A 12270-nucleotide genomic window follows, 5' to 3' on the forward strand; every position below is an offset into this window, starting at 1 on the left:
TTTTATAATGAAACCTATTTATATTACCTATTTTAACAGTCATATCGTACATTTATTTTAATTTAATATTTATTTTCCACCCTGCAGAGCATTTATAATGTAAAAAAAAACACACTTTGTAACCCCTTAGAATTTAACTATATATTTTTTTCTACTATCCCTTTAAGAAACATAACTTTATATGTGAAATGAGCAACAGAGCTTAACCTTAAGTGAAGTTCAGATGAAATGTATGGCCAATTTTTGCATGAATCAGTATTTACAGTATTTTTCATAATGCATTAAGCCATTTAATCTTAAAAGATCAATGAAAACTAAATTGCTTGTGATATAAGCCTTTTAAAGTTTCCCAATGGTGATCATCAAAACCTGATTTTGACTGCATGAATGATGCCAGTGGAATAAATTCGGTATAGTATTAGGCAATGGAAAGTCTATATATTTAACCGTTGGCTCATCCAAAAACCCTCAGGCGTGACTAGCAGCAGAAAACGTCTGACGGTTTCACCGACATGCACTGCATCTCAAAAACGATCTGGATAAAATACCAAATTAGGAGGCATGACCTCTAATTGAAAAAACCTTATATCACAATCTGTATGAAGGTAGTTGGACGGGTCAGAACTCACAAAGCGAGTCTTGGCAGCTATTTTGTGAAGCATGAATAAGCGCATCTGGGAGGAATTATCCTCATTATCACGGGACCTATGAGCGTGATTTATGCATGGTCTTTATCTGCACTTCCACTATCTCACAAAAATAAGCATTTTATCACGACGAACACATATTACAGTCACTCCCTCCGCTGTCTGAGCGTTTTTAATGGGGGCCGCAGCCAGACAGGGCAAATTCACACATCATTCTCCATGATTTTCTTTTTCCCTGGAGCCACAATGACGAATATATAGTGAAGATTTTTAATGAATTCTCTAAAGGACACATGTTTTAGACCTTCTGACCAAGTCTTGAGACAGGGTTCATCTTGGATGTTCCTAGACCTTTTATCCAGGCCAAAATAAGGCTTAGATGACATGTAAACAAAGCTGCAATTTCAAATTTTGGGTGAACTATCCCTTCAACACATATAATGATATCTCATTAAGAAAATTACCTTGGAGTGATCAATCTGAATTCCATAGAGCAGAACATTTCCCTGTACGATTTCAGATGCCAGAGTCTTGAAGACGGTCATCTCATCTGTCCCTTGGCTGTCGACAGACTGCTTTGTCATGTTCAGCTGTACCTGTCAACAATAAGAATAAAAAAATCTCCACTTGTCTATGGATTCACAAACTGGAGGATTGTAAGGGAACAGCAGGGAGTTCATAAGTTTATGAAAAGCATAATAATGACAAATGTGAAATTCAATAAATCTATATAAAAATTACTAACTAAATAAATTAGTAATTAAAAAATCGTTCATCTTTACCAGCAAATAATACCATAACATCTAAACTTAAATAAATCATTCACCTGCATCTCATGTAACCATTAACTGACATCAGGGAAATATGAACATGCACGTTTTGTTTAAATTATTAAAATATTAAGTTGAAATATCAAATTTAATAACTAAACAATAAAAATAAAACACTTACTAAATATATGCAATATTTTGTTTACATCTCATGTAACCATTAACAGACATGAACATGTGAATATGTTGTTAAATTATTGAAACTTTTACTGGAAAAAACACTTACTAAAAAGGATAAAATAACATATTTTGTTTACGTGCAACTTAAAATCTAAACTGAAATAAATAATTATTAAAACAAAATTTAAAAAAAGATTAAATATTCTGTGTACCTGAGGCTGAGACTTATTAACTGACATCAGAAAAATGTGAACAAGCAAATGTTAAATTATTAAAGCACTGATTTGAAATCTACAATAAAAAATAGTTTAAGAAATTAAATAAAACCCTTACTAAAAATAATGAAATGCAGTATTATTTTGTTTACCTGCAACTTAAAATTTAAACTAAAATAAAATTGTTAAAACAAAATAAAACACTTATTAAAAAAAGACACATTAAATATTTTGTTTACCTGCATCTCATGTAAACATAAACAGAAATGTGAAAATGCAAATGTGTTGTTCAATTATTGTAATATGTCCTAAAAATCTAAACTGATTATTTAAAAAAATAATAAATAAATAAATAAACTTATTAAAAAAGATTAAATACAGTATTATTTTGTTGATCTGCAACTTAAAATCTAAACTGAAATAAATAATTATTAAAAACAACTTACTAAAAAGGTGAAATATTTTGTTTACCTGCAACCCATGTAACCATTAAATGACACTAGAAAAATGTGAACAAGTAAACGGTGTTGTTACTTTATTGAAATATCTAAAATTATGTAAATAAATCATTTTAAAAACAAATCACCTACTAAAATGACGTAATATTTTGTTTACCTGTATGTGATGTAATCATTAACTGGCATCAGAGAAATGTGAACGTGTCGTTAAATTATTCAAATATTAACTTAAAATCTATAAAGGCTTCAAGTATATCTTTCAGGCCAAAGGGGTTCGGCTGCCAAAATAAAAAAGGCAAATTGCTGATCGATTAGAAAGGAATTAAGGAATGAATAAACATTAAAATACTTGTCTAATCATCTACAGTGACTCCTTCCAATCATATAAGAATTAACCTGCACTTACTTCTACAAAAAAGAACTTAGAATATAGCTGTGGGACAGGCCCATTAATTTTAAAAACACCCCGTGGTACTCTCTTTAATAAACACTCAGCGTGCTTTGTGTGTTTGGACAGGTTGAGCTCCCATGCAAAACTCCAAGAACCAGCTCTTAGCAAAAAGTTTCCATTGCAACTGACCCAGCATTCACCGATCCGTTAAATTAATGCAATTTCTTTTTCCGTTCACTTACATCACCGTTTCAGGAAGATGTGGCTTGTATGCATCCGTACCAAATAAAATACACAGTGCTCATTTTGTAAACTGCTCGAAGAAAAACATGTTCCTAAAAGAGGTCATACCCCCTGTATAAATTGGGAAATGCTGTTTACTCGGATCCTAATAGATATTTTCATAGTTTCATAACAAAGTATCTCTGGAAGTACAAAAAAGGTAACAGAAAGCCCAACAGGAAATGTAATAGCATGTTAAGCAGATCCAAATATAATGTAAGCGTAAAGAAACTCTCTTTATAAAATAATCTCGAAGCACGGCTTGAGGTTTTACTCGCAATCACACGCTCTCTCAGCCACATGTGTTATCATCACATCTGCGGTGATGATAAGAAAAAAAGCATCTGTGAAATCCAAACAACGGGTGAAAACATGATGGAGAGAAGAGGTTATCTAACAGGCCTTCGGAGGGGAACGTTAAAGGAAGCACATATGGATTCTGGAAAGGCTGGGTTCCCACACTGGGGTGCGGATTCCTGGATTCAGTCATCAAAAATGAGATTTTGTGCTTTTGAAACACATTTATGAAATGAATCAAAAGGAGAGTGAAGACATTCCCCGAGATTAAGATTAAGATGTTTTGAGATGTTTTGGTACAAATACTGGACAAGAACCAGGAAACACAACATCAAGGGCTTTTTCAACTGCCAAAACCGCAATCAAGTAAATGTACTTTACAAAAACATACTAAAATACTTCAAACAAACACAAAATAACCAAGCAAACACAAAAATACAGCAGCTAAAATTACACAACATTTTTTTAATTAACATATGATGCAAATTCAAAAATCTATTCTGGTAAAATCTTACTAAACAAGTCCCTGAGTGAGCGTATTTCATAAAAAAGTTTTCTACTTATTCTACTTACATGTCAGTGGGGTTAATGGAAACTTACCCATACAATAACAACTGGGTATAAACGAGCGTGGTCTGTGTTCTCAAAACGTTTCACCATGTCCAGGACCTCTGAAAAATTTGATCCAGTCGTCTAAAACAAAGACAAAAATAATATTGTCACACCAAACTAATCTGTGAAACTTATGGCAGTAAATCCTACCGCAAACAAGTATGATAAGATACCCAGACCTGACTAAGTAGAATGTCTTTGGGGGTTTATTAGAAATGTTTTACATTGTTTTTACCAAAAAATAAAATAAAATAAAAATGTATATACATATATACATCCTTTGAAGAGGATGAAGATGTCCAAAGTTTTCTTATTTTGTTAAAGGGGTCATTGGATGCCCATTTTCCACATATATATTGCTGCTTAAAATACACACACACTGCTGTTCAAAAGTTTGGGATCAGTCAGGCTGTGTTTATTAATTTTCAGTCCTTAATTGTTGCAATATTACTGTTTTTTTTTTTTTTTTTAACTGTATTTTTGATCAAATAAATTAGTTTAAAAAACATTACAAGTCTTACTGATCCCAAAACTTATATATAATATATATATATATATGAAGAGCTCAGATGCAAAAGCCTCTAAATTCATATATCTTTAAAATGAGCATTTCTTTCTGGCTACTTTGTATAGGGTTCTATGTAAGTACTGATTGGGCTGAGGCTGGAATTAAGCAAATTTGAAGTAAAAGTATTTGATGGATGTATAATATGTGTCAGGAGCATTCACTCACTATCATTATCTCATTTTTGACCGAGATGGCTTTTAGCTGGTTTTGCATCTGAACTCTTCATATATATAGCTGCCTAAAATACACACACACTGCTGTTCAAAAGTTTGGGATCAGTGAGATTTTTAATGTTTTTTAAAGAAGTTTCTTATGCTTATCAAGGCTGTGTTCATTTGATCAAAAATAAATATTGGTAAATATTATTACGATGTAAAATAAAGTTTTTCTATTTTAATATACATCTAATTTATTCCTGTGATCAAAGCTGAATTTTCAGCATCATTACTCCAGTCTTCAGTCACATGATCCTTCAGAAATTATTCTATTACACTGGTTTATTATCAGTGCTGGAAACGGTTGTGCTGCTTAATATTTTTAGGAACCTGTTTTTCAAGATTCTTTGATGAAATTTTTTTTTAAAAGAACAGCATGTATTTAAAATAGAAATCATTTGTAACATTATACACTACTGTTTAAAGGTTTGGGGTCAGTACATTTTCATTCTTTTTTTTTTTATTAAAGAAATCCATGCTTTTATTCAGTACGGATGTGTAAAATTTATAAAAAGTGTTAGTAAAAAAATGCTTATATTTTTAAAAAATGCTGTTCTTTTTAACTTTTTATTCATCAAAGAATCCTGAAAAAAGTATTACAGGTTCCAAAAAAATATCTGGCAACACAACTGTTGCCAATATTGATCATTTTAATAATAAATCAGCATATAAGAATGATTTCTGAAGAATCATGTGACACTTAAGACTGATGAAAATTCAGCTTTGCATCACAGGAATAAATTACACTTTAAAGTATATTAAAACAAAAACATTATTTTAAATTGTAATAACATTTTGCAATATTACTGTTTTTTTACTGTACTTTTGAATAAAAACAAATAAATGCAGCCTTGATAAGTATTAGAGACTTAAAAATAAAACACCAGTATTACTGATCAAACTTTTGAACAGCAGTGTATAACTGCTAAAAAATTCTGTTTCTGTTTCTTTTTTTGATTCAATTAATCAAAAGTCACAGTAAAAGCATTTACAAAGTAGCAAAACATTTTTATTTTAAATAAATGTTGTTCTTTTGAGCATTGTTCATCAAATAAGCCCTATCAGGCTTTCCACAAAAACATTAAGCCCAATATTGATATTAACCAAAATATTAAGCACGAATGTTTTCAACATTAAATAACAATGAAAAATGTTTCTTGAACACAACTTTAACATATTAGAATAATTTCTGAAGGATCATGTAACACTGAAAACTGAAGTAATGATGCTGAAAATTCAGCTTTGCATTCAGAAATAAATGACATTTTAAAATATATTAAACTATAAAACCACTTTTTTTAAATTACAATAATATTTCACAATTTTTACTGTATTTCTGGTCAAATAAATGCAGCCTTGGTGAGCATAAGAGACTTCTTTTAAAAGACCCCAAACTTTTAAACGGTAGTATGCATACCAGAAAGAATCTTGATGTAACAAAAAAAAAAAAAAACATCTGGCTTTTAGTTAACACTATCCAATAGACTAGACGGATGTCACCAAGAAGTAAAAGTGTTTCAGAGGGAGATCAAGTTACTATATTTTGATTAAATATTACAAAGACAAACTGTTATTTCTTCTAAATAAAATGCATAGTTGAGTCATTTACAATAAGACCAGGAACATGCATTAAAAAGTCAAATTTGATTTATGCTAGCTTTAACGTGTAATCACTTGACGTACAGATATGTGAATGAAGTTTCGGGTTTTGGACAGGTACTCTGCATTACTCTCCTTTGCACATGGAATGACGTCTGTCTCCATCTGAGAAAAAAAGAGCCCAAATTCAATAAAACAAGCACTTTCATCATCACGACTGACCAAAAATGTATTTATTAAAATCTAATGATTCATCCCTTTTCATTAAAAGCAACCACAGACGCTCTGCATATGAAATCATATTATAATCCACATATCAAATCATATCCCGTCCCTGGTCTTGTTGAATGTCTTGTACAGAGATGAAATAAACAGAAATAAACAAAAGTGTTTGGCACAGACCCGACCTTGACGAGAAAACTGGAAATATGAAATTGTTACTGGAAACACATGCAAGGACTTATTCGCTCTTGAAAGATAACCAACCGCGGCTTTAGACGAAAACCAGCTCGCTCTGAACCGTGGATTTACGAGATCATTTCGACATTTGAACCAGGATGGGCTGTTGAGCCCACACGAGATGCTGTTCACAAGTTATTTGAATGGTGGCAAAGCAAGAATAACTGCTTCATAATGAGCAAAACCAAAAAAGCCACACACTTTGACCTCATTAGACATGTGACCCTGGACCACAAAACCAGTCTTAAGCAGCACGGGTATATTTGTAACAATAGCCAAAAATGCACTGTATGAAATTATTAATTATTGATTTTTCTTTTATGCCAAAAATCATTAGGGTATTAGTTAAACATCAAGTTCCATTAAGATATTTTGTAAATTTCCTACTGTAAATATGTCAAAACTTAATTTTTGATTAGTAATATGCATTGCTAAGAACTTCATTTGGACAACTTTCTCAATATTTTGATATTTTTGCACCCTCAGATTACAGATTTTCAAATAGTTGTATCTCAGCCAAATATCGTCATCCATATCATCCATACACCAATGGAAAGCTTATTTATTCAGCTTTCAGATGATGTACAAATGATGTAATATACCCGTTGATTACCAGTGATGGGAATAACGGCATTAAAAATAAATAGCGTTATTTTTTTAAGTAACGAGTAATCAGCAAATCAGTTTGAGAGAACGCAGACAACGTGATTAATATTCATAAACCCAGCAGCTCATTAATCCTTAGTGCGTTTTATATGGTTAACAGTACTAGAATTCGTAGTAGTGTGATTATCTTATCAGCATTATTTTTCGTTTTTACCCCCTTTTTTTGTTTACAGAAACACGAAATTACAAACACTATCTTCAGCACCACCACCAGTCTTAAGTTCAGTCAACATGGCAAATTACTTAGGATTTTCCTAAAACTGACGATTAAAACTGGGAATAATCCCATAGACTTACACTGACGAAATGTTCAAAATTCTAATTACTAAAGTTTAATGCTAAATTATCATAATATCATATTATAATGCTTGACTGACTGATGCTAAACGTACTTTTAGATATTTAAAAACCTGTGCCATTAAGCTATATATATATATATATATATAAAATATTGGGGCATTATATAAATATTATATGACATATAATTTTATTTATTTGAACATTTTTTAAAAAGTAACAATAGTTACTTTCCCTGTTAATTACTTTTGTAATGATGTAACTCAGTTACTAACTCAGTTGCTATTTGTGAGAAGTAACTAGTAACTATAACTAATTACTTTTTTAAAGTAACATGCCCAACACTGCTGATCACGCAAAAAAATCTGGTAGTGCTTTCATTTCCACACTTTTTCAAACAAACAACTTTTTTGTAAACTACTGAAAAAGAGAGATGTGTTTTTACCGGGCAAGGAGTTCGATTTGAACCGCAGTTACGTGTCGGGAATCGTGTCGGCTCATGTTGTGGCTTAATCCGAGGTTGAAGTAGGAATACATTACAGTCAAGAGTTACGCAGTATCATTGAAATGCCAGGATTACACGTAGTCAATGGAATTTTAGAGTCTCCAAAGTGGATTTTCTTTCGTGTGAGATTTACTTATGTAGCTTAAAATGATATATACACTACCTACATGCTCTCACTACTAAATTATCTCGAAATCCCACAGCTGAGGAATGCGAATTTCGCTCGCAGTCATGCCACGTTCGAGATCTGCACCTTATGGCGCACGGATTTCAACTCTAATCCTCTGTTCTCCAAGCAAAAAGCGTTCGCCCCTAGTGAACTTGAGCCTTTGATGAAAGTATACGGACACCCGTTCCAGTTTTTATCAGTAGCATACATGGATGTAATTATTACATCTTGCTAAAAGGATCGTCTTATCGTTCTCTGTTGTCCTTTATAAGCAAAACACGCACCCAGAGCCAATCATACCACCTGCACGCCTGGAACGGTCCCAACTTGGAGTTTCACTTCGCTGTAATGGGGATTAGATTTACAAATGGCACTGGGACAAATTTGAGTCCTCATCTGTAATCTCCTGCTTTTCTTTCATCTCCCTCGAGGAGCTCGGGAGAACTGACCCCGGCCGGCACCTGGGGGAGCGGCAACGTCTGGAACCAATCAGCCGCACGGGACGCTGGGTGCTCTCATGTTTGCAACATTATCAAGAGGAGGACATGTGCTTGATGAAGAACTTGGAGCGGCTACAAAGGAGGATGGGCTTCCAGTGCGCCGAGCCTGGATAAAACACGTCATATTTCCTTTTTGTCAGAGCGCTGTAAGATGGATCTCCTACAATGTCTCGAGCTGGACCGGCTCCAAAAATCAGTGTGGAATAAATGGGAAAGGTGGTCACACTTGTACAAGACACCTTATCCATTTCAGCATGTACATCCATTGGTACGGCTAGGTTATCATTCTCACCATCTGTTAGTTCTCATGCAGTTGTATGACAGGTGAAAGCTTGGTTGTTGGGGGTGGGGGGTGAGTAGAAAATTGGGGTAAACAGAGTTGAGATGTAGACAGACAGCTTTAAACATTTAAATATACAAAACATTTCTAAGCAATGACTATTTTAGGTAAACCCTAAGATGAAGTATGTTATCTTTAACATACCATGTTCAGATTTTTCTGAAGCGTTTTGGCCAAATCAACAGCTTCTGCTTCAGCTCCTGCGATGATACATGCTGACATCGAAAGAGTCTCTGAAGAGAGAATGAAAATAATGTTTGAAGACCAAACGGATAATAAATTTAACCTTAGTCACTGTAATTTAACCCTGTTTGCAAACCAGTTTTGGAGAAGCTGCTTTAAGCGTGTTTGGAATTTAAAAAAATAAATTATTAAAATAAAATAAAAAAAGAAATAAATAAAATAAAAAGAAATACAATTAATTAAAAAGAAATTAGATAAAATAAAAAAGACAAAATAAAAAGAAATTAAATTAAAAAATTAAAATTAAATAAAACAAAATAAATTAAAAAAATAAAAATGAATACAAAGTAAAATAAAGAAAGAAATTAAATAACATAAAATTAAAAGAAATAAAATAAATAAATAAATAAGTAATAAAATAAAATAATAAAATGAAAAAATAAAATAAAGAAAAAATATCATAAAATAAAAATAAATAAAATAGAATACAATACACAAATTAAATTAAATAAATTAAATAGAAATGAATTAAAATGAATAAAAAGTAATAAAAAGAAATCAAATAAAATAATATAACAAAAAAAATAATAAAATAAAATAGAAATGTAGAATGTTTATGTAATAAAGAAAAAATTCACTTCAGACATTTTATCTAAAAAAAATAGGATGTTCAAAAGCTTCCATCATATTGAAAGTTATCAAAGTTAATCACAGTGTCTCAGTAATAATCTTGGCATTTAAATTCATGGATAAATGGCTTTTTCCTGACCTTTCATTAAAGGTTAACAGCAGGGATATAGTGGACTAGGCAAAGGAAACTAAGTACAGTCAGAAGGATGCTTTATTGTAAGGACAGAACTCAGAAAGAGGTAAGAGACCCAATACTCGGCCAAGTTTAAAAAAAATTTTAGGCGACCTGTTGTTTTATTCCACGTAGGTTGGCATTTTGGGACTGGGTTGCAAGCCAACAGCAGCTTAGTGCACTGGCTGAACAGACAGGGTCATAATCTTAGTAAATGAGTGCATGGAAACTTAACTAAAATCATGCACACATACAACCGATCCACCACATTTATGGCAAAATACAAAGTTTTATCCAATTCTTCAATTTCTCTCCAAACCACAGAACTGGCCCTTTGCTGGGTCAACTCATACCTTGCAGGTCATAATAGGTTATTTTTATAATTTCTCTTTAAAAGATTGTTTGTATATAAAGAAACATGTAGACATCTTGAAATGGCAGTTAGCCTTTGTGGTTCACAATCTCTCTTTGTATATTTACATACAAGTTACTAACAGTTTGTTTTTGCCCAATGATCCTGACTGTGGAAAACTGTCTATTTTGACTTGCCCAGCTAAAAAGTATAATCAAACAACAAGTCTGCAATAACAACAGTGAATGGCAATACTGTATTCCCAGCAAAGACTCAAATTAGTGGCCGGGGAAATATTTATTTCTTTACAGCACAACTTAAATACAATACCTTTAATAATAGCCTCCGCAGCTGCGAGATCTCGCTTGTATGTTACCTATAGTACAAAAGGAAAACACCACATTAAAAGAGAAACAACAGTTTGCATACATAATCATTCAGTGGAGTCCAAAAGTCTGAGACCACTAGTAAACTAGTAGTTTTGCTGATGCAATACAGACCTTTACATTACAGCAGATTATAATTATAACGAGGAGAAATGAATTTTTGCTTAAAATGTAAGCACTACAATTTTTCATTTTTGTATACACAGTGCATACATCCTACGTCATCCACTGTGAACAAGCGTATGACAGTTAGCGGAAGCTAGAGATTACGGTTTATAAAGTTTTAAATATAGATATTTCTCATAAACGCATCAATTCACTGCAGAAGGCCTTTTTGACCACCCGGAGCCATGTGGAGCACTTTTTATGATGGATGGATGCACTTTATTGGACTTCAAAATCTCAACAGCCATTCAATGTTATTAAAAAGCCTGGAAGAGCCAGAACATTTTTTAATATAACTCAGATTGTATTTGTCTGAAAGAATACAGTCATATACACCTACACTCAAAAAGATGCTGGGTTCAGCTTGTTGGGTCATTTTATTGGGTTGTTTTTTGATATTTTTATTGGGTTGTTTGTTGATATTTTTACTTAGATGCTGGGTAGTTTTTCTGAACCCTAAAAAATGCTGGGGTTTTTTTTTTAACCCAAATGCTGGTTTCAGCTTGTTATTGGGTTATTCTTAATATTTGTTACCCAGGTGCTGGGTAGTTTTTCTGCACTCTAAAAATGTTGGGTTATTTTTTTTTTACCCAAATGCTGGTTTCAGCCTGTTGGGTCATGTTTGTTTTTAATAATTTGATTCAGGCGCTGGTTAGTTTTTCTGCACTGGGTTCAGCCTGGTGGGTCATTTTATTGGGTTATTTTTAATATTTTTTACCCAGGTGCTGGGTAGTTTTTCTGCACTCTAAAAAATGCTGGGTAATTTTTTTTAACCCAAATGCTGGGTTCAGCTTGTTATTGGGTTATTTTTGAATTTTTTTTACCCAGGTGCTGGGTAGTTTTTCTGCACTCTAAAAATGCTGGGTTAGTTATTTATTTATTTTTTTAACCCAAATGCTGGGTTCAGCCTGGTGGGTCATTTTATTGACTTGTTTGTAATATTTTTACCCAGGTGCTGCATAGTTTTTCTGCTCTCTTAAAAATGCTGGTTAGCTGCTTAGTTACAATTAGAGTGTAGGCTCTTACGTTCTCTTCAGGAGAGCGGTTCTCAGCGCTGCCGATTTGGTGCACTTCTTCAGCGGAATAAAGGTTTGTATACATTTAATTTACAAAGTCTTCGCTGTGCTGTAAATTGTACTATTTTACACAGCGCAACATACAAGGAGGAGATGTCAGTCAGCTGTGTTAGCAGCGTTTGTTCGTTTCGCACGA

General features: G+C 32.7%; 1 protein-coding gene across 1 annotated transcript in view; it reads right to left on the bottom strand.

Moving 5' to 3' along the window:
- Positions 1–12270, bottom strand: part of crppa (CDP-L-ribitol pyrophosphorylase A) — a 41491-nt gene that overhangs the window by 20406 nt on the left and 8815 nt on the right. The window contains exons 5-9 of the mRNA XM_051128478.1: positions 10838–10883; positions 9315–9403; positions 6319–6399; positions 3841–3933; positions 1112–1243 (exon numbers count right to left, since the gene is read on the bottom strand). Of these exons, the coding sequence (XP_050984435.1) occupies positions 1112–1243; positions 3841–3933; positions 6319–6399; positions 9315–9403; positions 10838–10883 (441 nt within the window). The remainder of the gene's footprint in view (positions 1–1111; positions 1244–3840; positions 3934–6318; positions 6400–9314; positions 9404–10837; positions 10884–12270) is intronic.

The sequence above is a fragment of the Labeo rohita genome, chromosome 15 (genome assembly GCF_022985175.1).
Source record: "Labeo rohita strain BAU-BD-2019 chromosome 15, IGBB_LRoh.1.0, whole genome shotgun sequence".
In the NCBI taxonomy this organism is placed as follows: Eukaryota; Metazoa; Chordata; class Actinopteri; order Cypriniformes; family Cyprinidae; genus Labeo; species Labeo rohita.